This window comes from Coloeus monedula (assembly GCF_965178545.1).
Source record: "Coloeus monedula genome assembly, chromosome: 8".
Classification (NCBI taxonomy): Eukaryota; Metazoa; Chordata; class Aves; order Passeriformes; family Corvidae; genus Coloeus; species Coloeus monedula.
This window is the reverse complement of record NC_138788.1, coordinates 9,970,682-9,997,414: the sequence shown is the minus strand read 5'-3', so window position 1 is coordinate 9,997,414 and position 26,733 is coordinate 9,970,682. Positions and strand designations below refer to the sequence as shown.

General features: G+C 42.7%; 1 protein-coding gene across 1 annotated transcript in view; it reads left to right on the top strand.

Moving 5' to 3' along the window:
- Positions 1-3,276: 3,276 nt before the first annotated feature.
- Positions 3,277-26,733, top strand: part of CDHR1 (cadherin related family member 1) — a gene marked incomplete at both ends in the record, with an annotated part of 43,010 nt that continues 19,553 nt past the window's right edge. Inside the window, 11 exons of the mRNA XM_082286671.1 lie at positions 3,277-3,337; positions 4,113-4,208; positions 12,385-12,530; positions 13,363-13,413; positions 14,233-14,322; positions 14,815-14,901; positions 16,595-16,711; positions 18,299-18,442; positions 20,768-20,846; positions 23,687-23,787; positions 25,512-25,715. Of these exons, the coding sequence (XP_082142797.1) occupies positions 3,277-3,337; positions 4,113-4,208; positions 12,385-12,530; positions 13,363-13,413; positions 14,233-14,322; positions 14,815-14,901; positions 16,595-16,711; positions 18,299-18,442; positions 20,768-20,846; positions 23,687-23,787; positions 25,512-25,715 (1,176 nt within the window). The remainder of the gene's footprint in view (positions 3,338-4,112; positions 4,209-12,384; positions 12,531-13,362; positions 13,414-14,232; positions 14,323-14,814; positions 14,902-16,594; positions 16,712-18,298; positions 18,443-20,767; positions 20,847-23,686; positions 23,788-25,511; positions 25,716-26,733) is intronic.

The window sequence follows — 26,733 nt, the reverse complement described above, 5'->3', positions numbered from 1 at the left end:
TAGTCTTAGGCTTAAGGTTTAGGGCTAAATAAGTGAACATGGTGGGACCCAGGTTCTTCCAAGATTCTCAAAGGCTCAGAGAGATGAAAGATAACAGGGCAGGAGCTGGCAGGGCCTTGTGTGTGGCTGATCTTGTGTCTCGCCCCTGTGCCCAGCAATGATTTAGTTTCATGTTGGGAAGTAGCTTTGTCTTAGGGGAAGAAAAGTCTCCACGGCTCAGGGCATCCTAGGGGGCTTCACAAAAGCTCCAGTAGATATTGCTAATCAGTGACCCAAACCCAGAAATTCTGTTCTGAAGATATTCAATCTTTTCTGGATGTTTTTCATACTGAATACTAAACAAACAGCATCCTGGGAAACCAGTTGGTTCAGGTCAGGTGGGTATATTTGAGATCAGATGGGTATATTTCATTCTTCTTTTATGTTTCTTGCTACTTGATATATTAAAAATGTATGAAATAGAAAGTTTCTTCTACATAGAGAGAGGGATCCTTCCATTCCCAAAAATGTTGGGACAGAAGGTACTGCTTTCCTGAAACCTCCTCCTTCCCCTTTTCTTCCAAAGGAGAAAATGCATCAAAATAAGCCTGGGTCCATGAGCTGTGTTGGTTTTGATCAAAGTATATTTTCTGACAGAAAAACATACTCTGTCGAATGTTGCTGTGTTAGGTATGGATCTGACTGTGCACAGACACATATTAGCTAGGTTTTCAAACTGTAAGGGGATTAAGAGCTCAAACTCATTGAAATTCAGGAGGGAAACATTTTGCTTCCTTGGAGATGCAGACCCTAGAGATTCAGATCCCCAGGGGATGCAACCAGGGGAACAGACAGCTATTAACTTTGACAAGAGCTCTCCATCACTTGTTCTAGGAAAATACTCAGTAGAAAAAAAAGAGTGCTTTTAGTTCTGGATTGAGGAGGCAGATGAGAGGACATTTAGGTGCTATTTATGTTTCCTTTTGGGCACCATGCAGGTCTATTTCTGTAATTTTATCAGTGGTTTAATGCTACTTTTGACAGAGGTGGGATGATTAAATCTGCACCAGGGACTAAATTTATACCCATCTTCTATATATGTATCTGCTCCCACACAGTTTTCAGCTTTGGATCCCCACATCATGAATTTAAATGCACTAAAAATACATTTGTTTTTCCTAGTTGCCTGCTGCAGGTTTCCCTGAGCTTTACAGGCCACTGCTGCAGTCACAGATTGGTTCAACATGGAGCTTCTGTAAATAGTGCTCTACAGGAATAGTCATACAGAGTCAGAGCAAAGGTCTGATCGCGTAGGAGATGGTTAGAAAGAGATCAAGATGACAAAGGGCCTTCCCCTGGTTTAACTTCCAAGCTTCTGGCAGGTGGTAATGCAGTGCTCTACTGAACCAGGTTTTGTATCTGTGTCATCACATTTGCTAGTCATCAGTGAACCCAGTCTTCATTAATTTGTCTGATCCATTTGCAGCCTTTTTTAGTCTTTCGCTCTCGGTCCCATTCTCTGGCAAGTTCCATTATGGGTGATGAGTTTTGTTAATATTGCCCCACGAGTTTTGCTTTTCTCCTTCTGAGAGCCTTTCAGTTGCTTTGTTCTGCAGGCAGAGGTGTCCTTCCAGCAGCACTGTAGGTCCCAGGGGATCTGCAGGTGCAGACAAGCCCTGTGCACAGCATGGGAGCAGCACAGCACTGTGTCTGCAGCAAAGGCCTCTCCCATGGCCCCTCCAGCATTTGTTCCCTCTGCCGAGGTCAGGGTAAGATACACAATAAATGTGTGACAGGATCTAACTGCCAGCTCCCTCTGTAGGAAAAATATATAGAAACTGCCCAGCCTGTCCCTCCCATCCATGAGTGATGAAAGCTATCCCTGGAGCACTGCCCATCTTCAGCTCTGCCCCTGCAGGCCAGGGCTAGGAGGGGAGACTCTGTCTGTGGGATTATGTCTAGGGAGCAATGACCTGCTCCCTTCTGAAACTTTAGCAAACAGTGATAAAACATGTGGTTGAATGAGGGAGCCAAAACCCTCCACTGTTGCCCTGTGTGAAGCTGCTTCCTGGCTCTGCACCTGCTTTCAGTGTCTCCACTGCATGTGCCCACCTCACCTGTGCCACTGCAGCCACCCAGCGAGGGTCACTGCCAGGCAGCATGTGCAGCTTCTGCCACTTCTTAAAGCACTGCAATGGGGAACTCTTTGACTGATTAATTTCTTAGACATTTCTTTCACTCTGACTGTTAATTAAATAACCCAGAAAACTCCATTAACACATCCTTAAAGGGCAAGTGCTTTGCTGCAGGTCAGGTTTAAACAGCTCAGCTCCAACGTAGACATCTCCGCGCTTGGCAGCCAAGTACTGCAGAATCACAGAATAGTCTGAGCTGGAAGGGACCACAAGGGTCATTGAGTCACATTTTGTCACTGATGGAGCTCCTTTCAAGCAGGTTTATCTGTGAACTTCCTCCCGGAGTGCCTGATTTTCAACCATATAGTGTATTGCATGATGTATATTTTAAGTTAGTGGAAACACCTTCTAAATGTCAAAACAAGCAATTAAAAAAAGCCACTCTGTTAACTTTTTCGATGTGTTGATGGTTAAACACACTTTTTAGTATGTTGAAAATTGCCTGCTGAAAGTAAAAGATGCTTTCAGCAATTCATGCAGTTTAAGAATTAAATGATCAGGCCAACTCATAAAAAGAACACTTTTACTTGTGCATTTTTAATATGCAATGTTGTGTATTTTTTTGCTATCATGTTTTCTTCGAAATGGTAACACTCATTTCTATTGTTTTTGCTAATATTATATTTTCTTCTGTTGTAGTTTCTTGAGATTACCAAAGCTAAAATAAAAATAAACTTCTTTTAGCTCTCATAAACAGAGAACTGGCTTAGAGAATTAAAGATAGAGTTCAGAAAGAAAACAAATTTCTACTTTACCTTCTCCCTGACTTGTGAGTTTGGACAGCAGAAATACAGTACCAACAGCAAAACATGAGAGTTACACTGATTCCTCCAAATCTTGTCTCAGAGATGAGTCCCACAGCTCCCTGCAAAGTAATTGGTCTAATTAGGTGGTAGGAAGGAGCTTCTTTAAATTCCTCAGAAATTAAGACGTGTCATCCGCTTAACATCTTAGCATCTGTTACTGCCTCTTCCACATTTCTCTGCTACATCAGTCTGAAGGGCACTTTCCTGCACATTTGAGAGAGATTAAAAAAAAAAAATAAAACCAACAAAAGCCAAGCCCTTAAAACATGGAAGAAGTTGGCTCTTTCTTCAGTGGGATGAAGCATGTAAGGCATTTCACCCCCTCCTTATTTCTCAGTTTGGTGCATGTTTGCCTGGGTGAGTACAATAATCACTTTGTTAAGTAAAAATATAGGAGAGTACAAGCATAACCTTGAATCCTGTAGTTATCCTTACTGATGTGGTAATCTTGTTCTGAAATATTTTCCTTGGCAACTGGTCCTTGTGTAAGTGTTATCCTCTGTGTTTAGGTACTTGCAGTTTTGCTTCAAGTGGGCTATTTTGAATCTCTAACAGTCAGTCAGTAGAATGACAACTAATTTGTTGTTTCTTGTTTTGTTTTTGTTTTTTTTTTTAACTTTGCTGTTGTCTGGCAGCAAGTAAGTAACTATTTAATTATGGCTCATTGCTCATATAGTAGGCATAATTTTACAGCAGGATGTGCTTAGAACACTGGGTAAGAATACTGGGTAAGGTACTGAGGCACTGGGCAAGTTTCAGACCTGTATGTGTAGAGTAGGGGAGAGGTGTTCCATCACTGTGAGCTGAAAAGGTTAATTTTTCAGTGAAGCTGTCTGGAACTGGTTGAGATTTTTTAGGGAGATCTTGCTACTTGTTTTGTTTCTGTTGGTTTGGAGGTTTTTATATACTCTCTCTATTTCCTGCAGTGTGAATACTGGCACAGTGGCAAGTAATTTTATTAAAAATATCCATACAGATACAGTTCTGAGGGTCCATTGCAGCAACTGGGTGTGTTATGCACTCATAGTATTCCCAAAACAGCTCCTGTTTACTGAGTCAGGTAACTGAGCCAGCCAAATAACTGCCACCTACAAAATGCTTTTGTTTGGCTTCTGTTTTGTTTTAATTGCAGTTCAGGCAAATTATGCCCCCTATTTCTTTGATAATGGAGCCAGAAGCACAAACGGGAACATGGCACTTCTCAGCCTTTCGGAGGACACGCCTGTTGGTCAGTATTAAAATTTGTATGTTTAAACTGTGAAACTGAAGTTGCTCGCTCTTATGATTAACATATATATTTGCTTGTAGATTGTTGCTATATACTGTGATCTTACATGTTTTTCTCTCTAGCTTCTAATTGGCCTCAATTTAAAATGACATGTTTGAATTGTAGCTGCAATTTAAAACATCAATTCTAGCTCCCTTTATTTTTGGCCCACCAATCTATTCACAGCTTCAGAGCACAGACCTTTGGGGTCAGAAATAAATTCATGCTGAGAGGCTTCTTACCAATTCTGTAAATTCTTATGAGAAGAAAGCCTAGTTGCCAAGAATTCTATCAGCCTTGATAAAAGCAAGCTGTACATTGAAAAGTAAGAGGCATGATTTTCTTTGAACACATTTTTAATGTTTATGTTAAACTAGTAGAAAATGTTTTTCCACTTGCAGTGAAAATTGCTTTGTCTAAATAACTGATGCTTTTTAAAAAGGTTTCGTTTTGTTTTATTGAAAACCCCCAAAATTAATACAGTTTTCAGATCTCAGCACTCTGAGGCAGGTCTATTTATGCTGCTTTTAACTGTAGTCGCACTAAGAAAAGTTAAATAAGAACAAAAGGTGATTTATAATCAATATTGTCTGTGGGGGAGAAATAATCTAACACCTAAACAATTATATAAAAATATATATTAAGTGATGAACATCACCTTTTCTTTGAACTTGGCACTGAGATTTTATTTAGGATTTTCTTCTGTTCATCTGTAGCTTTCACAGGCTAAATCAGAAAAATATTTGATGCAAACTGGTTACTGAAGCACCCCTTTACTCATGCCTCATGCAGAGAGGAGCGATATGGCTGCACAGGGGGTGCACCCAAACACCCCCACCAGAGCTTAGGCAGATGGAGAAGGCCAGGATGAGGGAGGGAGCAGAGGGCACAGCCTGCTCTGAAAGCCTGACATTGCCACCCACGACTTCTTAAACCTGACCAAGGTCACTCTGCTCTAGGAAGCAGCTGCCTGGGTTTGCTCAAAATCTTCATTCCTGACCCAGTGGTGTTAATGTCATCCAAGACCCATGCTGGGCCTGCCAGAGGGCGGGGGAGGGGTATTTGGAAGCAGCAAATTCTCCTTTACCTGCTCAGCATAAGAGGAGGGGGAGAAGGCAGCACATAGTGTAGAAGCGACATATCTTGACAACAAAAGGAGTTTGCTTGTGATGCAGCAGGAATTTGCTATAAGTTTGGTCATGCTCAAGTGGAAACCTCAGTTTGAAGGCCAACAGTAATGTAGGAATGTAGTGGCACTTGCAAAAGCCAGTGGCAGACCTAGGAGCTGTAATTTTTGCTGTACTTCTCCCTGGATTCTCATGGAAACTACATTTAGTTCAGTCTTGGCAATCCCTATCGTTCTGCTGATTGCTGGAGTTAGATTAGCCAGTGGAATCACTTGTCCAAGTGTAGATAAGGCTTGTAATGCCAGACAGCCACAAAATGGGACCCCAACTCCGTTTGTTTGGGGTGGTGCTTGCCAACTCCACCAGTGACACCGCAGGCAGTACAACTCACTTGCCGTCCAACTCCCACTCCGTGGTGTGGTGCCAGCCCGCAGACATTTCCAGAGAACCAGCCTCTCCTTGCCACCACTGGGAGCCTCCAGGCACCTGCATGGGGATGAGGAGCTAAAGATGGCACAGAGCCACAACATGGGCAAAAACATCCTTCCTGTCAGGGCTGCAGCACCACATGGTCTCTCCTCATATGATAGCACACCCTGCGGCAGTGAAGTACAGCAGCAATTTCCACTGCATCTGATCTGGTGCTCCAGCAGCCAAAAAAAAGGACAGTGTGCCTCAACAGCAAAATAGCAGTGTGAGGGATCAGAACCTGTGTTAGTGCTCTCCTAATTAGCCTGAGTAAGAATAATGAGACATATGTGATGGGCTTACATATGTGATTTTGTAACGTTAGCAACCAGACTAGGTACACAGAGGTCTCTGGAGAGTTTGTGCTTTGCTTGCAGCAGTGATAAAGCTCAGGCTGCTCTGTCTTGAGTGCTGCTGTGCCTCCTGCCTACTAGCTTCATCCAGAATGTGCCTACATGTGTTGAAATTGGCTGGCTTGTATTTCTAATTTGATGTATAAATGTGGTTTAAAAGACAAGAGAGAAGCAGCCTCTCTCTGAAAGCTCCAAAAGACCTGTAGAAACCCTTGGGAAAGAGAGAGAAGACCTTGCTTTTGAGAAGTCCAAATGTGGTTGCTTTGTCACACAGCTTCCAGTGCTCCTTTGTGCTAATTCCCAGAACACCTTGACAAACAGCTGTAAGTACTGCAAGGTCCTGTCTTCTGAAAGCACTTTTGGAAGTTCCATTGGAACATGGTTGCTTGGGATTTGCTTAATGCAAACTGCTGCTGCCCATGTCAGCACAGCCACTCCTCGGGGAGGCTTTGGCACAGACTCACAGAGAAGGGCACAAGCAGCACTGACACTTCAGTGCTGGGTGTGCTTTCAGCTTTGTACAGGGCAAGAGGACCAGAGTTCCCATCAGACCACATCAAGAACTTTGTGCCAGAGCTCAGTGCTAAATGGCTGCCAGGCTGGCCCTTTTCTGTGGCCCCAGTGATGGGTGCTGCACTGCAGAGGAGGCTGTTGTTCTTCATCACTTGCTCTGATCTCCTCCAGAAGCAGGAGCAGGAATCTGGTCTCCTATGTCCATGTGCAGTCCCAAGCATCCACACTCCAGCAGTCGTCTCTCAGGTTGAGCAGGATGATCAGTGACAAAACAGGGGAACCAAAACTTCCATATGTTTGATTCTGGATGGCTTCACTCAGGCTTATGTGCTGCAAACATGGGCAGGTTGCTATTAGGTCTTCCCTGTCCTTACATAAAATTTGGAGTCATGGGCAGGATGCTTTTCTTGGCAGCAGCTGGTGCTTGATCTGTGCAATGCCACGGACAGCAGCTTTAATAAACCTCCAGAAATTTTACAGTTTTTGGCCCTGCTGAGATTGCAAGTGGTTGGCAGAGTAGTATGTGTTAGTTATATTCCCAGGCATCTGTAGGCAAGGGACATGCAACATTTGGGAACGCTGAAAGGAGATGATGGATTCTCTGTGTGGCTGTAGAAAGAGAAATTGCAGTGCTGCAGCTGTGAGAACACATCAAATTCATTGCCATTCTCCTGTCATCCTTAACTTGATCTTCTTTTCCCTTGACCAGTTTTGCTTATTTATGGATAGTTGTAACTTGTCTACCAAGTTGCATACATTGTACCATAAGTTACCCTAAAACCAGCAAATACTTTTTCTGTGTGAATGCTTGAAAGTATCTGCAGATTCCCAGATGCTATTTATTGCTGCAGGGCATGAGACCCCTCAAGGTAAGAGGGGCCAGAACAGCAGCCCCTTTCAGTGCCAGATTTAAGAAGAATGGGTGAAGTTATAAACTGAAACAGCAGTTGGGGTTTGTGGTTTTGCAGGGCAGGTGGGTAATTAGCTCTTTGCATGTGTACATACAAAATGTGCATGTGCTCCTAATCAAGGTCTTAAGGCTGGAGTGGGGTGCTATTTCAGGTTGTTTGTTTCATCTTACCTCATAATCCCTATAAGCCTCATAGTGGGGACAGAGTGGGGCTGGGAACAGCTGCAGAGCAGGGGATTGAAGCATACTTAGAAGGCCTAAGTTCATTACTCTCTCAAAGCCCAAATATCATCAATGCTCTGAAGATCTCTGAAGATCTCTGCATCTTGCATTTTCCTTTCTGGTTTTTCACTTGCCCCCAAATAGGCACTCCTCCCATTAAAAGTCAGTTTGCAGTGGCAATTCTTTGATCAAAGCTACAGCTGCCAGCTACCCACCTGGTGACTGACCCCATTCAGATCCCTCCATCCTTCAAGCTTCCCCTGTTCCTACACACTCCTGGTCTCATTCCTTTCCATCATTCACAGGTGACTGTGGAGAACCTTCTTGTCTCCTGTGGTACCCATCATTCTTGCCTTGTTTCTGTCACCCTGGTCCACTTCTAGAAAAGCTGGGAGCTATTAGAAGCTGTGTTAAACACAGCTTGCCTTCTGCACCCCTGCAGCAGTGCCAGCAGTGCACAGAACAAAGCTCCCTGCAAAGCCAAGCACTGCACAGAGATGCTTTGAGGACTCACAGGTGTTACAGCCTTCAGTTAATTTTTAATTTAATTCTTTAATTCTTCTGACAGAAACTGCAGATACATCAGAAAATTGCACTCAGATGGCTTCTCCTTGGAGTTGGTTGCTGTGGGTGCTGCTGTCCATGGGGTGATGGTCCAGGCCCCGTGCTGAGCACTTGCTGCCGTATCCCACCTCTCCACAACAGGCCCTGGCAGCTGCAGGGCTTGTTTCGGCTGCTGCTGTAGCAGCCATGGCTTTTGGGCTGCTGATCCTGCCATGCCTGTGTTTTGCCAGCCAGCTGGTGCACCAGGGAGCAGGGAGGGAGCAGGAGTTGCCTGGGCATGGTCCGGAAGGAGCAGTAGCCAACAGTGAATGGGAAAGGAGCCGGCTTTGGGGTAGTCATGGTGTGTGATCCATGTCCCCCAGGAGCCTGAGCTCCCCTGTGCTTGGGGTGAGCTTGGAGTGAAAACAGCCATCTGTAGGCTTTGTGTTAACTGTCCATCTCCTTTTCTGCTCGGGAAATGGGTCCTTGGCTGAGACAGGTGGAGAGCAGGCATGTGACCCTGGGCAAGGTAATATTTGCTGTGACATTAGGAACAGAGGTGTCTCATCCTGGGAGCGTGGCCATGCATGGCTCTCTCAGCATCTTGTTAACAGATGCCAGCTGTTGGTGGCAAAGGGCAACGGCGGGACTGAGCATGAATCCAAAATGGGCTTGGCTTGTTTAACTGACAGGGAAGGGATCTGATTGCTGAGTGTTGCACAGCAGAGAGGGAGAGCGTGTCTTCAATGAGAAAGCAAAACCAGCCCCAGAACCCAGGGCAGAGACTGGCTGGGATTAAATTTGCGTCAAAAATGAAGTAAAATGGAGCAATGGCATCATGAGACAGCCATTCAGCCCAAGTGGCAGGAGCCAAGAGCAAATGATTTTTAAGATGGAATAGGAAAACGGAGTGAAAAAGCCTGGCATGGCTCCTGGGATGAAGCCATAGCAGGAAGCAGCAAGAAGCTCCCTAGGACTCCCCTGTCCCAGCCTGCTTCATCATCCCCTCAGTACTCAGAGTATCCAGGTCTTCTAACTATGGCATTTGCCATATCCTCACGTAAAGACTCTTCTATTCCCATATTTTTATGACAGGGAGAGGCTGTTTACTTGGTATCCTCTGACAAGATTTTAGCTCTCTTTTTCATTTATTTCCTTTTCAGCAAGTAGAGGCAGCACACTGAGAACAGATTTTTAATTGGCATTAACACTGTGCTGAGGAGTGTTCCTGGGGGTGTTAATGATATGGAGAGTACTGTGCAGTGAAATTACAGTTTGGAAAAAATAAGGAATTATAATGATTTAGAAAATAAATTTTGATCCACAATCTAATTTAAAAGGAATGCAAATGTTCTGTATTATGAAAAATGAAGTATCAGCTTTAGCTAAAAAGCAAACAGTCCAGTGTAAAGATCAATGAAGTCTGTCATTACTTGCTCAGAAAGCTCAGTAATCTCAGCCTGTACCAATATCAATGTTTCTTCTCACATTAAGCAGCAAGAAAGTTCCGGTCTTCCTTATAAGAAAATTCTAAGAAAATGTAGGAAAGAAAACTGTGAGCTTGAAAAAACAAGCCCAGGTTCAAATGGGTTCACATAAACTTTGCCAGTCTGTTCTTCTCCAGCCCTGTGCCCCTGAGGAGTGGTTTGCATTTGTGTACTGCTGGTATTGGTATTTCAGGGCAGCCACAGCCACAGCAGAGACCTTGTGCCTGGTGGTTGCTCTCAGGCTCCAAGAGAGCCCAGATGTGGTGTCCATCCTGTTTCTCCATGGCACAGAGAGCACCGCTCAGCAGCTGCTGCAGACATCCACACAAGCTAGAAACAGGCAGGACAGCCAGCAGTATGGCAAGTGCAAGGGACAGGAAAAGTTAGTAAGAAGGGCAGAAAAGCAACTGAGAAGTAGAAACAACTAATGACCAAAAAAAGCAGTATATTTATAACGATGTCAGTGAAATGCTGACAATTTACACCTTAAGTCTCCAACTGGACCCAGCTGTGATATTAAGACAAAGCTTTTGAAAAACAAGAATAAATGAGTCAGTGCTGGTGCTGCAGAACCCTCCACAGTTTTCAGATTTCTGTCTCTTATATGGATAGTTGTATCAGGAAGCAGGTGTCCTCTCAGGATACTATTTTATATCAGTCCTAGTTAATCCCTCTCCTTTCATTTCCTTGTACTTAGAGAGTTGTTACAGTGTCTCATCATACCCTCATTGTCTTTCCCTAATAATTTTTGGGGGTCACAGTTATAGATATGTTGTTATTTTCCACTCTGTTTTGTGGGAAAAGTGCAATAAAAATGTGGAAAATGTTTTGTAGTTTTGTGAACTGTTTTGCAAGTCTTGATTATCTGTTGGCTGGCTGAACCAGCTCGTCACAAGGTTTCTTGTTTGTGCTCTTGTGGGTGCATTGGTTTTTGCAACGTGAACATTTTTCTGAACAAAGTTGCCCAAATATTGCCCTGGTAATTATCATAAGAGAGTTTACTCATAAGTGAGCACAGATTCCACATGGTTTGGTATAATCTCTTGCTATGACAAGAAGACAGCCATGCTTTCCAAATATCACCACTGATGGCTGGATGTCCCATGTCCATTAAGGCCCCTGAGCAGCTTCACAGTTGGCATGACACGGAAGAAGTAAATGAGGTCCAAAAGGTTGCCCTGCAAAACTGAGGAAATCTTTGATAAGCTGACCTGTCAGTGGTGTGGGCAAAGCTCTAGAATTAAACACAAACTTATAGATCTGGTCAGTGATCTCTGCTACTGAAGAGAGGAGATGAGAAAAACATTATCACTTTTGAGTACTGAATTAAAAATCTCTCAAACTCGGGGCCAGAGTAGTTCAAAACTGAGAGTCTTAAGTGTTCTTTCTTAACTATATGCTAACTTTCTTAGCAGGGATCCTTCCATCCTGTATTTGGGTTGCATGCACAAGCAAAACTAGTAACTAGTGAGTCACTTAGCTACAGTATTTTCAGTGCAGAAGGCTTTGTTAGATGTAAAGCACAGTTTCTGTCCTTAACCTCTGCAGCTTGAATATCTAAGGTAATTTACCCAAGGCACAGCAGATTGGAAGGAAACAACCACAGTGGTTTATATTTCAGGCTCAGTTAACTGGTGTTTGTGAACTGCTTGAAGTTATTTGGATTAAGGTATTGTAGCAGAATGACATGTAAGTTTAAAAAATAATACTAATAAACACTCTCACCATGCTTTGAAAATATGGGTGTTATAACTCCCCCAGGAATTATCATTTATAATACACGAAGTCAGTTTACTGGAAAAACTGACACCAACTTCTCAATGTTTAAAAATAGAAATAACAGTCTTTCTCCAGCTTCTGAAGGAAATACATTGATGAATTTGAAAAATTTATTAATTGGTATGAGCATGAGTGGGTGTGTCAAGTAAGGAATTTAATGAGAGCGAGCCAATGAGTGGGAGTGAAGTAGGAAAGAAGATTTTGCATCGATTAATTCTGAAAGTGAGGAAGTATGAAAATGTCCTTGCACATCCTGAGTTCCAGAGCTTGGGTCCCATCCTGTGGGAGCTCTCCCTGAAGGGAGATTGCCAGATTCTCTGCCTGCTAGTTTGCAATTCTGTTGTTCCCACAAAGAAGAGGTCTGTGAGGGCCTTTTGGTACTGCTGAGGTTGTCATGCAGTTGTACAACAGCATCACTTCTTGGCTGAGAGCTGGCCAGGAGCTAGTCACCTATGTAAACCCTTGGATATGAACAGTACTGACCTGGGAGCAGCTCCACTGCAAAGGGCCTGAAGTGACAGAAACCAGCACTGATAAACTCAATTTAACCAGTTGGCTAAAAATTTGCCATCAGGACTGTTGAACTATCTGCTTATCCTTATTCCCCAGTAAGTGGGTTTGATTGACAAAACCTTTTCCTGCTGCAGGGTAGCCAAGTTCCTAAGGAACAGACCAGTGAAATACTCACTGATTGAAGTAACCACAGGGAAATGGTGTTGAATATCAATTTTTCAGGTACCCATGTGTACACTCTGAATGGAACTGATCCAGAAGGAGATCCCGTGACATATGACCTGACCTATGAAGCTGGATCAAGACGCTACTTTTCTGTTGACAAGAATCTTGGAAATGTTACTCTGATCGAGGAGCTTGACAGAGAGGTACAATCAAATGGCACCACGCCAGCTGTTTGTGGACTTTATTCCAGTTTAATTTGATCTGAGGCTTTGAGGGACAATGCCAGTTTATTTGCCCCTGAAGCATGTAATATACTTTAGAACTCTAAGACATTATACTTCACTTGTCATGTTGAATTCCAGTTGACTCGTGCCACTAACATTGCTATCAAATTTTTCAGCTGCTGTCTATCCACCTTTTGCAAAAGAGAAGTTTATTCTTTATTTCTATCTTTCCCACCCACACCCCATCAAGAGCTTAGGGGCAGCTACAGTCATCAAATCCTCAGACAGGGGACTCTCCTATCATTAGGAAGAAGCAGAGGTATGTGTAAGCAGTGTTCCAGGACACTCCTCTAGTGCGTCACAGCCCTTTAGCCAATGTAACCATGTTGGTTAAAGATGCCTAAAGGCAGCCTTATTCTGGCAACACAGGCATTGAACCCTTCATATCTCCTCACAGAGAAGCTTACACAATATTTGGTAAACTCTTTAAAATTCTGTATACTGAGACAGAAGAATTTTGTATCAAAGTGCCACTTTAGGGAACATGTCTTGAAAAAAGGTGACTGATTTTTATTAGCACTTTTAGAAGCAACAGGGATTACCAGAGCAACCATCTCCTGACAGTAGCCACAGGAGGTTCAAGGAGCCTGTGGCTGGAGCTTCTGAGGAGTCTTCCTGGCCTCTGCTGGGATTGCTTTGTGGTATTAGTTGTTGCTTTCATCTGCCTGCCGAGACATGTTTAAATCTGCAGCCCCTTTTCCAGTCAGGACAAACACCATCTCTCTAACAAAAGAATTTTCTTCATTTACAGAAGGAAGATGAGATTGAAGTTATTGTCAGTATTTCAGATGGCCTGAGTACAGTAAGTATTTAATTGTGGTGTGGCTTGTCAAACTGTCTGTCCTCACATACCTACTCCTATTAAATTACCTTAAAGGGACCATCTCATTTGATCAGAAAACATAATCTCATTACCTCCTGTCCCAAGAGCCACTGAACTCACAGTTACTCAAGTCTCACTTCATCTCCTTGCTCAGCTATTTGAGGATAATTACAATGTAGTGTGAGCTGAAATAGTGACTTAGCAGCCTGCAGAATTACAGCAGCTTCCTATGAAGTTTCACTGCCAGCACTGTAGGATTCATGCCTAAGATCTGGAGGCTTTTTGGAGAAATGTGTGACATTATAGGAACTAGTGCTGGGCACCCAAGAGCTGCCTGTCCCCCACCCCCCACTGTTTCTCTAGCATGACGTTAAGAAGATCTTCTTAGGCTAATGTGGTGGGGGTTTTCTTGTCTGCTTCTAGATAAAGCTTTGTTCACATCTAATCATTAAGGACTTATCTGAGGCACTGAGCATCCAGTCCTACTTCCACAGATTGTCTTGGCATTTTCAGTTTACAGACTGATGCTGTCACAGCCAGGATAGCAGTCTTCCAGTAGGAGGATATGGGCTTCCTCACTAGAGATACCACAAAAGTGGGACCCTCTTCTTATCCACAAGACTGGATAAATCTAGAGCTCTTCCTCATCTCAAACAAATTAATTGAGATTATTACAAGAAATGTTTGGGAGGTTCCCGCATCCTACCAGCACAACTGCCCTAGAAACCTCTGTAAACAGGAAATAATGGGATTCATAAATAATGGGACTCATAATATGTTCTTCATATTCTACTCCAGGTTTCTGAAAAAGTCAGGATCCTTGTCATGGATGCCAATGATGAGAGCCCAGAGTTCATCAATACACCTTACATAGTCGAAGTCCCAGAGGTTGGTGAAGTTCCTTTGCATGCTAGAAATACACTTTTGTGGGATGTAAGGAGGGGCTTATATGTTTTCAATAAAATAAAAAATAAATTTAAAAAAATTTAGGCAGGATAAACTTGCATTTTTTTGGTTTAGGGTTTGGGTAGATATATAATATTCACTGCAAACTTGGGGAATAAGTCTGTAGGTACTTAAGGTGTGCTATTTTTGGGGTAAGCTCCAAGATGTGAGTCGTCGTGAGTTTTTAGAATTGACTACAGTGGGAATAGGATACACCCTGTCTCAGCTAAAATTTTCTGTTATTTTTATTTCACAAAGTGTTTCTTTCTTCTTGTTTTCCAGTTTTAACCTCTTCCCTCTTTCCTTTCTGTTCTTCAGTTCCCTCTTTCTACCTTCACTCTCTTTTTCTGCCTCCCTGCATGCTCATTTTTCACTTCTTTTAACTCACCTGGTTTTCTGCTTCTTTGTGACTCTGGTAACTCTTTCTGGTCACAGAACACTCCCTCCAGCAGCAGTATCTTTAAGACTGAGGCAATAGATAAAGACACGGGTTCTGGAGGAAGCATCACCTACTTCTTGCAGGTAAGGTATTGTCTGTACCTTCACAAATTGTCTCTTACTAAATGAGACTTCACAAAGCAGATTTTAAAAAGATTTGGGGGGGGTTGAGCCTGCTGCTAGTGCCTATAGGACCAATTTTTTACCCCGCACAAGAAACTAAGTACTGGCTGAAGGGATGTTGTCTGATTGCAAGCAGCCAGGAGTGGTCCAGCAGGCAGGAACGGGAACTGGAGTTGCCACTGACACTCCTGTGATTGCCAGCAGGACCCCTCATGGCAGGGCTCTTACTGGCCCTTCCTTTGGAATGACAGGGAGAGCAAGATTAGCTCATAATCTTGTATGCTTATGGGATTTCTAAAGCACGAAATAGCTTTCTTTAGGAAGCAAAACACACTGGAAATCCATATGTGGTCTTTAGTGTAGCAGGCTGGTGCATAATTGACATGGGGATCACAGTATGAAATGAGAGGTACTAAATCTTCTCCCAGACAAAGCAGTGACTGCCTGGAACCAGCCTTTCAGTTGCTGCCCACTGGTGAAGAACTGAAAGGGCTCCAGATTTAAAGCTGAACTTCTGTATTACAGATCTTCTGTATGCCACAAGGGCAATTTTTTGCATTATGTCCTTCAAATTCCTTCTTCCTGCGGGCAGTTTCATCCAGATTATCTGCAGTTCCCCTTATTCAAGAGGAAGCATGAAAAAAAGCAAGCAAATTTGTTGCAATATTTAATTTTGGATACAAATATGGAGACAAGTTAGAAGATATTTACATAGCACTAAAGCTAATCCTGTTAAGAGCTTGGGCATACCATGAAAGAACACTTGAGTGCCTTGTTTAGCTTTGTTTTCACAAATTGTGATCCATGTGCAGGATTCAATTTTGCACAGGGCTTTTTCCAGAGGGCTGATAGTCTATGAGCCAAGGGACAGAAATTTCAAAATTCTGTGTCTAGTTTGTAATATATTTGTGTGGCAAAAAGGATATTAAGTATGTGTACTGGTTGAAAAAATCTTGCCATGTCTTTGGGCACAGTCTCTGAGAATTCTCAAGTTGCACAGAAAAAACCTCTCCACAAGTCTGATGTAGGCAGGTGGTGATGTCTTCTGGAATGGCCAAGATTATCTGACAGTGGCCATTGTTTCTGGATACAGGAACAGAGGTGTTTGTACAGATATCTCCAGTTCAGAAGAATGGAGGGAGGCATTTTTTAGGCCTCTTTTAAAATCAGATGTCTTTTAGATTTTGTTTGTACATTACAAAAATCACCAGACCACTACTGTGTTTGACAATAAGCTATGCATGCAAATTTCCTGCTTTTTTTTAAGCCAGTAAAACTTTGAAACACTAAGGGGTAGCACCTTTTCTTTTTTTCTTCCTTTTCACTTCATCTTTTTTTTCTGTTAAATCTCCCTATCTCTTTCCATGCAATTAACTGAGTTAACCAAAGTTTAAGTTTTCACAATGAAATATAAAAGATTAAAAATAACTACATTACAAGTAACTGATTTATTCTGCATAATGAGAGACTTGTGGTTGGTTCATGAATTGTTCATAAACACACAGAGGTGAAATTCATCAAATACATTATTCACCCAAACCGTATCATTATTCTAGTCTTCTCCCTTAGCAGATGAAATAAAAGATGAATCCCTATGGCAATCTTATTTCCATACCTGTAATCTCTGGCTGTTTCTTCTTTTCTTTTCTTCTAGAACATCCATGCTAATAAGTTTACAATAGACCGTCACAGTGGTGTCCTGCGCATCAAAACAGGGGTCACCCTGGACTATGAGAAATCGAGAACACATTTTGTTGTCGTCGTAGCCAAGGTAAAAGCCTTTTATGTGAGACTAGAGGAGGTGGGGTGTTGTGTTTGAGTGGGACCAATTAGTTCAAATACAAGTGCTGCTGAAACATGAAGGCAGCAGAGTAACTCCTGCTGTAACATCTGGAGGCATGGGAAAAGTAAGGGAAGAAAGGTAGCTGGTGTCTGCTGCTGAGCAACATCTGCTCAGCAGATTTGGAGGATTGGGAATGGGGTTTCCCACATTTTGTTCATGTCAGCTGTGTCATGAGACTCACCTAGAAGTGAAGGGTTGGTGTATCCAGGCCTGGCTTCAAGAAGCATCAGCCTGTGAGCTCAGGGCTCCTCATGATGCCCAGGGCACAGCCCTACCCCCACAAGGAAAAACCCCTGGCAGGCAGACGGGCCACAGTCATTACCCACAGTAAGGCACAGGGCACAGCTAGACCCAGCACAGCACAAGTGATGGATTTCTTTTCTGGAAATATCTGTGGATGTTTCTTTCTTTCACTTCTCTGCTGCCTCATGGCAGTAGCTTATGTAAATCCTGCAAATATTGCTGCACATCCCTTCTTGCCTGACGTTCCCAGCAGTGCTGTGCCTGTGACTTGCCTGAGGATTCATAACAGGCATTAAAAGTTTAGAGATTCTGAAGTCTCTCACAATCCTGTGGGGACCTGTCACTCAGACAGACTCACGTGGGTGGAAAGAGGGCAATTTTGCTGTAACTTATGGGGACTTCGAGTTTCTCATATTTTTTGCAAAATGTACTGACCTTTTCATGTATTTTTTAGCCAAGGTTCATTTGAGGAGAAGTAACAAAATTTGGCTTAAATTCTGTCTTTGGGGCAGTAAGGAAGAAAAAAAATCAGTGTATCTTTTCAAAAAAATTGGCATTTTTAGAATTGGTACTGCAGGCGTGTTGAACAATTCACACTCTTACACACCAGCATGACTGCTGACCTACAGCTGGTGCTCTGAGACTGAGCATGTTAAAACCTTCTGAAACAGCGAGTCATCTTCCTACTTGGCTCTGCTGTACCAGTCATGCAGAGCTGGTTGTAGCCAAGTCCCCAGACTGTTTACACACACAGTGTGACTGTCTCGCAGGTTTTGGCTGCACAGCTCCTCTGTGCTTGCACTTTCTCACATAGGAGCTCCCAGGAGACTATGAGCATGTACACTGTTTATTTCCCCCTAGAGATGCACTACCATGCTGCTGGGCACTGTGTTGTGCTCATGACAAGACTATATGTGGCATGAAAAGGTCGCTAACTTTTTGCATCAGTTTCTAGTGTTCTTTTTTCCCCAAAAAAACCCCTTGAATTCCCTGTCCCCTCTCTAAAGATCATTTATGACTGCATATATTGGCTCAATCACTTTTAATATAAGAAATTACTTATGAGGCACTGCAAGCTGTCTTCCTAATCAGAGAGAGAGCAAGAAAAATGGCAAAGAGAAGGGAATAGGGCAGCACAGATTAATCGGTGTGTTGAGAGAGAGAAAGAATTCCTGGAATTGTGCTTCTGAAGGCTCATGAGGTCCATGCAATGCCTAAGCTGATTTGCAGGCATGCTTCAGCAGAGGCATCTGATGATAACTTCTTTTTTAGGATGGTGGTGGGAAGCTCAGGGGAGACAACAAAGTGTTTTCAGCCACAACAACAGTTACTATCAATGTGGAGGATGTTCAGGACACTCCTCCTATGTTCATCGGGACTCCCTACTATGGATATGTCTATGAGGACACGCTCGCAGTAAGTTCTGGTTTTCGTCTATGGGAGAACAAGTGCAGCCTTTCCCATCTCAGTCAGGGTGGTCCGAAGGTTTCTAGCACAGGCTTTACTGGAAATGGGACCTAAACTCTGATTTGACTCCTAGGTGAAATGAGCTGACCAAATCTCAGACTTGTTCTTACTTATGTCTACTGTGAATTTGCCATAGAAGGCCTCCTGTTGTTTTCATTAAAATCAAAAAGGATTCTGCCCATTTACATTGGTCTAAGCCCAGACAGTGCCTAAGAGCTCTTCTGTAGCTCAGGCTTCCAGAGGCACTTGGCTGAAGGCTTAAGCAGGCTGCCAGCCACCTCACCTGAACATGTTATGGTAGAAGCCTTCATGTGTTTGTCTGCTGAGCGGTCTCACAGTGCTTCTATTTTCTAGCTCTGGTCAGTCTGGTACCAACAGTTGGTTGTACAAGGTGTGGATAGAATTTATGCCCAAATACTTCAGACTCTCTGTGTTGTCCCATGGACATCACCTGGGGACAAACAACCCTGACATCCCCAAAATGCGGGACGCTTTCTGCTAAGTGATGGCCGGTTAGGCAGAATGGGCCAGGAAGACCTCCTAGGCCTAAACACCAACCACATTATCAGCCAAGCAGGGACATGGTTAGGAGAACTGGTTATTTTCAGCCACATATTGTTGAAGCTGCAAACTAGTAAGTTTTCTCTATATCTAGGCAGTGACATGATTGTGTATGGATCAGCTTTCGCCCTGATATATAAGATTTAATTAAAATTTTCTTCATATATTGGACAAGAAATGGTATCTACCCATGAAATTACCCAACATTAGGCTATTGATCAGTTTAGCAGTGTGATTGCACTCTGTTCATCTGACCTTCCCTTGAGTTTCAGGAAAGATTGCGTCTTACCTTTCTGTCCAGAAATGTACACTGCAGTCTGTGCATGAGTATGTACTGCAGTTCACTGCAGAGGCTGTTACATTTCAGCAGGGCAGAGAAATAATGCTCATGTACTTTGCAGGTGTTTCGAATGAATGATATTACGTATATTGATTTATTCTGCATCATTACATATAGATCTTGAAATAACTATCAGGTGCACACAGGAGTTAGTGTTTACTATGGAAATGAGAATCAATAAATGTTAATTACATCCAGCTTGAGCTCATAACTTACACCATTATGATATAATGATGGAAGCACGAATCAGTCCTTCCCAGTGTGGGTTGTGTCATTAGAATGAACTCCACAGAGAAAGAGGCAATAGCTGATTTTCGTGGTGTTTGAGAATTTGGTGTTAATTTTGTAAACTTGCTTCTTTTCTCCTTGGTGGAGTTGTCAGGATTTACAAGTACTCTGTCACCTTCAAAGGGGCTGCACTGCGTTTTGCCCAGTAGGCAGATTTTATTGCTGCTTCCAGCATAAACGATAATAAATACAGTTCTGTATTTCCTGTTGCTCTAACAGACCCTTGCTCTTGTTTGAAAAATTCACTCAAGGGTTGTCATGAAAATGTTCCTTGTTGCCATTTGTGATTCACTGACAGTTACTTCAGTGTTCCCTGGTTTTGCAGCCCCAAACAGTAACATTTTAGTTCAGAGGCCTGAATTGCACAGCTCACTGCCACTTGAGCGAGCATTTTAATGTGACACTCATCATCCCTCTGAGCTGATAGGAGCAGTCACATGAGCAAATGGTCCCCAGTACACGACTTCTGTACGTATGGCCCACAGCCACGTAACTTGTGCAGAAAGACAAACAGTGAAGGTTTAAGGGCAGCTAAATCACCACCATTTTCATCACAATTTTATGCCCTAAATGTTCTGTGGGCCAAGTTGCTTTGTGATCTCTGTTTGCTTCTACTGCCTGTCTGAATTTCATTAGGAAGGACCAGAGTGACCCCATGACTCCTTGGCAGCTGCCTGTGTCTCAGCACACTGTGTGGCCATGGGGCACAGAAGCCTACACAGAAGCAACCAGAGGGAATCTTGGTACTGCCCCAAACTAAACCTTGGGTTTCAGATTGGCTGCTCCAAATCCTCTGTCCATATCTGTGGCTCCAGGCAGGTGTCCTTTGCTACAACTTCCAACTATTCCTGCAACCAGTCAGCCCCCAGGGCTGAGGCACCCTTGGCCATGCAGGTCTGCAGCTATTTCACACCCAGAGCAGTGGGCACCAGCCCTTTTTGTGTTCCCCATACAGCACAAGCACAAGTACCCACTCTGCCCCCAGCACTTCACTGCAGAAAGACTTACAGGAGTTCAGTTTATTAATGTGCAATTTCACTGCTCTGATCTCAGCACACACACTGTGATTTCCCATTTCTCCCCAGGGCTCTGAGGTCCTTACTGTTGTTGCTCTTGATGGAGACAGAGGAAAGCCTAACAGTATTCATTACTGCATCGTGAATGGTGAGTAGGCTTGTCTTATATGAAATTTGAAGGGCATTCAAAACTAGATCTGGCATTAAATTAGAATAGAATATGCTAGAGTTTAATAAACCTGAGGCAAAACCTCAGGAATCTCAGGAAATAATGCCAGGTACCTCAAACAACTTCAGGGCCCTGTCTACCAGAGAATAGCCAAGATTCAATTCAGTGAGTTTTAGTATCTTCTTCACAGAACTGCGCTTGGAGCTGTTAATGCTGCTGATTTGTTAGGCATCAGTAGCCTGCTTGTCATTTCAGAAAACATGAAGGGAGATGCATTCACTCTTCTGAGCATCTCTATCACTTAATCTGGGAGGTGAGATAATTCATTGGGAGACCCAGACATGGCATTTGGAGGGATATTTTTATTAATACAGTGGTTAAAGTGGCTAAACAGTCAAACCTCTGATTTCTTGGAAGAAATTATATTTACCAGTGAAGAGACACTGGCTGTACACTGAAGTGGAAGAAAACAGATGTTATCAGAAGATTAATGCTTTCTGTCAGCTATTCTGAGAGTGTCTGTTGCACGTCTTTTAATAGCATAAATGTGAAACTTAGCTGAATTGATGATTCATTAGGTGGTGAAGACAACAACTTAGAGCAACTAAACTCCAGGCTACAACTTAGGTTTTATGGTTTCTATACTCTCTTCCTCCAAAACAAGGCTTCCTAACTGGGCACCCCAGCTCACAGGTGTGAAAGCTCCCAAAACTTCCTAAGAGAAATCTGAGGTGTAGCTGCAGAGCTATGGAGTAAGTGCTTCATTGTGCTACATGATCTAAACAGCCAGAACAGAGAGATACTCACAGCTGAGTTTTTGTGTTGGTGTAGGATGAGACCCATGCTGAGCTTCCTTCTTAATGTGAGGGAACAGACAGGTAAAAGAAAGGTAGAAATATTGAGGAAAAAAGGGTTGCAGAAGACAAGAGATAGAAAATGAGAAGAGATAAAAAGAAAGGTGTAAAATGAGCAGCAAAAACAAGCAAGTGGGATAAAAATATGCTAAACGGGAGAAATTAAGTAAGGAGAATAAGTGAAGACAAAAGAACCACGGAAAATGTCAAGGGGAAATAAGATTAATGAGGTAAGATATTGGATTTCCAAAGAAAATAGAGAAGGACCAAAAGGGCTCTCTGGGATAAAAAAAGGGTATGTTTTAGGAAAGACTGGGAAAGGAAGATGGAAGGGGATGACAGGTAAGTAGAACAAAATATGGCTTAATGGGGAGTAGGCCTTTCTCATGCACATTAACAAAGGGTTTTGTTTGTGTGAAATGGAAAAGACAGGAAAGGAATATGCTTCTAGTGCACAGAAAGTTGAAAAACAGAGAACAAAAGATTGCAACAGGTTTCTGCCCCTGCACCTCAGACACTGGCATTAATTTTGACAAGCCATTATTCCAATAACTACAGGCTGGGATTTCAAAGGAAAAGAAAACACTTAACAGCAAATAGGAAATTGTTCTTAATAAGCATTTCTTATCCAGGGAGTGTAGGATAATAATAGGAAATGCTCCAATCCTCTGAGTGTGCTGTATGGAGGAACACATGTACTGCTACACATACTCCAGGTTACCAATTTACCTGGGATAACTAGACAATAACATGAAGTATAGTGGTTTGCAAACACTATTGACTTAAACTTCTTCTCAGGCAGAACATACCTTGCAGGCCAATGTATCTTAATAATTGGGTATTGTGAGTCAATATCTGTTCAATGTTGTGTCTAGAGTGCTTTAATGAAGTTGCAGTTATTGTGGGTATTAGCAAAAGAGGATATTTAAAAATCAGTATTGGAAATGAGTTTGAGAAAAAGAAAAACAACTGGGCTTTCAGGTCATCATCCTTTATTTCTGAAGGCTTGATCTCCTGCATTTAAAAGGATTTCCTCTCTTTTCCTTTCAATGGTAGACTTTGCCACGAAGCACAGGTTGTAGCCAATACTGTACATGAGGCAGCGTGCAGGGCTGCCCTTCCTGGGTACCAGCCTGCCCTTTGGTGTGATGTGAGATGGTTCCTGACATCCTGGTGAGATGCTGCTGCCTCTCTGCAAGCTGCCATTTGCTTCAGCACAAATTTACCAATCTCAAGCAACTGCTGCCTGGAACTGGTATTCTTTCCAGACCAGTGGAAGTTGGGTGGTGGTAGCAAAGTCAGCCTGCAGCCCTGTCCTGCCTGTGTCAGACTCCGCCTCAGTGCAGAAACCTTGGGGTTTACCCCAGATACTCCAAAAAACTCTTTTTGTTCAGGACAACCTTACAACAGGCACAAAGCTTTTTTTAACAACTGAATGTTTAAGACCAGAAGACGCTTCTCTAGAGAAGTGACTATGTTTCTTTGAGGCAGATTGTCAGACTTCTCACCTTAGCTGATACTAGTGAGAGAAATGTCCTTGTTTCTCAGAGACCTAATTATGCATTTGCTAATTACAATGACAAATGTCTATTTTTGTCTAAACCAGCATATAAAGAAGACAGCATAATAAAAATTAATACCAAATTTACATGCCTGGATGCTGAGGCTTTAGGGGAGCTTGACCAGGATTGGAAGAGGAAATTGGTGATAGTTGCCCATAAGGGCAGAACTCCACTAAGATGTTCCTAGGGGAGGAAACCCTTTTTGGCCCTCATCTGTGTTTTCATTTCACTGTGACCAGCCACAGAAATGCTTCATTTTTGAAGAGTGGCTTCAGATCTACTGATAGATATGGATACACATATGGGCAAGGACGTGCTTAATGAAGCGTATAGTTGATTTGCTCATGCTTGTTCAGAGAAAGAAAGTGTGGCATGTAACCAGAGCATCTTGGTTTTATTGCAGGAAGTGAAGGTTCCTTTGAAATCAGCAACACAACTGGAGCCATTTCTGTGATAAAGAGCCCAAATCAGCTCAAGAAAGAAGTGTATGAACTAAAAGTTAAGGTAGGTACTGTGGCCACTTTAAGATTATTGGTCTAAAATGCCATCAATAGGCATGATTGTCTAAAATTGTTCAATTTATAGCTGATTTTACCTGTTTCAGAAACTACCTCCTATATTTGAGCAGAGTATCAGATAGTATAAATCAGAACTAATTGCTTTTGTTGGGATGTTGGGGTATTGTTGTTGGGATATTTAGTATTTCAAATCACTTCTTTCAAATGAGATCATCTTGTCCTAATTTCATCTCTGAGACTAGAGAATCAATAGATACCTGTTCTCTATGTTTCCAGATTTTATTGCTAGGCTGGGAATGAATGTCTTGAAACCTCCATGTTATGAGATAGGTAACAGTCAGTCTATGATTAGTAATAGGACTGGGACAGATCATGCAGTGGCATATCAGCATCCACTCCTGAGGCACTGATCAGCCACGTACAAATACATGCTTACACCTTGATGAGCTAACACCTTGATGAGCCAGTACTCATATGACAGGCTGCATTATTTCAAGCAGTTTCTAAAGAAAAAGTTTTTTAAAATGAAGAATTAAACTGTGAAGATGGTATCATTTTTCTTCAGCATATTGGAAATGCATATTATTGTTGTGGTAAGGACAATACCAGCTAAAGGCAGCTTTGAGGAATTGCACACTGCCAGAACCAGTGTGTTCCCCAAGGGCACTTGCTCCTCCTGGGCTCAAGCAGTGTGCTGTACCTGGGAGAACATGGAGTTCTCATGGGCTGAGTTAAACTCAGGCACCATTTCTCCCTCTATCAGCTCTGCTTCACTGCAGTCTGCTACCGCTCCCCAGATGCAGAATGGGTTAAAGCCTTGCAAGTTTTCCTGATCTCCTCACTATGTATGTGGTGACCCAGAGCTCATGCAGGCTGAAAAATGTGCTAGAGGCACCAAAAGGGTGTTATATTACCCAGCGTACGTAGTGACAGGCACCTCAGTTGCCAGACTAGCATCTTCAGAGAAATTGCCTTTGGTTTTGAGCCCTTTGAGCAAAAAGGCATGTTAGATATAGCTGTTGTTACCAGCCAGTTTCTGTCCTGGCAGAGGAAATGTCTTAGGTTCAATCCAGTGAATCAGGCTGCATGTTGCAGTTGTTGAAATCCAGACAGATCTGTTCTTTCGGTTCAGAAAAACACCAGCTAGGTTTGCCTGTCTGTCTAAACTATATCCACTTTAAATTAAGCTTATCTAAACATCACAGCAGAACTGTGAATCAGAGACTAAATCTCAAAAAAAATGTACCTTTTCGAATATTTACCTAAATGCCACAAGTACATTTTTTCTCACAGTATTCAAGGCTGCAGTCCTTGCAGCAATGAGACAATGAACTGCTTGTGGTACCACAGCAAATTTAAACATTGTCTTCCTTTTCTATTCTATCAACACTTTAGGCAAGCAATTACCTTGCCTCTATTGGATTATTTGTTTTTAGAGAACTGTTTTCACCTAGAGTGAGTAAACTAGGATCACAAAATTAGAAGGAGAATCAACTGGGGTTTTGTTGGGACTGGTTTATTACCATAATTTTCTAATCATCATAAACTTCAGTGTGAAATGGACTGAGGTTTTAGGGAAATATAAGTCTGTGAATCTTCCTACAAGTTAATGGGTTAGAGTGCTTTGTAAATGTGGAATAATACCTGAACACAAATTTGAAGAAAGAGAAAACACCCTCATCATTCTTTTCTTCCTCCTGCCTGCTGCAGGCATCGGAAATCAGCCAGGAAGGTGACACCTCTGACCATGTATTTGCCATGGTGGTCATACGGGTGGTCGACCTCAACAACCATCCACCAACATTCTATGGAGAAAATGGTCCCCAGAACAGGTTTGAACTGACCATGTACGAGCATCCCCCGGAGGGTGAAATCTTAAGAGGATTGAAGATTACAGTCAATGATTCAGATCAGGTAAATGGAAACTATGAGGACTTTCAGTATTCCTGTCCTATTTTCCCAAAGACTAGAAAGAGCTGTCCAATGGGGAAATGTCATTTTAGAAACTCACCTGTTTCACCTGCATTCCCTAAAAGCCTAGGACAGACAAAGTAGTTGCAGGGTCCAATACCACAGAGAGCCTGGACCCAGGAGTACAGTTAGTCTGTCATATACTGCTGTGTCAATGGGAAGGGTGGTCCTAAACCTGCAGCCCAGTTCTTTTGGCAACCGAAGTTGAACAGTCCTTACGAAATTCCCCAACTAATGGTTGTGTTCAGTTGTTACCAGTGTATTGTCCAAGAACGTACTCCCTTTGAAGATTTTCTTGGAGATTTCAAGCCCTGTAGTAATTTCAGGTGCAATTGCTGTCTGTATCTTCTTCTGGCCCTTATGTTACAGTCAGGGTCTGCAGTGCATGCTTTGATAAGTCATTCCCACTGGAGTGATATTTTTAGGAAGCCTTAAAAATTATGCCAGAGCCAAACTAAGTCTAACCAGATAAAGGAAAAGGAAAGAAGACTCCATCCATCTCAGCCTGCTGTCTAACTGACCTGTGATGCCTGTAGGTACTATGGCAATGGTTGCTATAGGGACCCCTAAGCTAAATACTGTATGAATGACATCCATCTGAGTTAGCCTCAGGTTAGATAGTGACAAGAAAAAACTTAATGCATCTGAGAATTGTATTACTATTGGAAAGAGCTCTCTTCAGTAACTGTGCTCAGTATTGTGCTGGTTTGATGGTATTGTACTTTATCAAACCCACTGGCTTCTTCCCCCTCCCTCCTGCTGCTCTGCAGCAAGCAGATAAATGACTGCTTTCAAAGCAGCGCTACGTCTATCCTGCTATTGACACAGGGGATGGTGCTGCAGAAGGGGAGAAACAAAACCCATCTCTTCCCTTTAGAGACAAAATATATATCTAGGCTGACAAAATATTCAGGCTGCAAGTTAGGCTATAAAATAAGCAGAAAACACTGATAAATACACT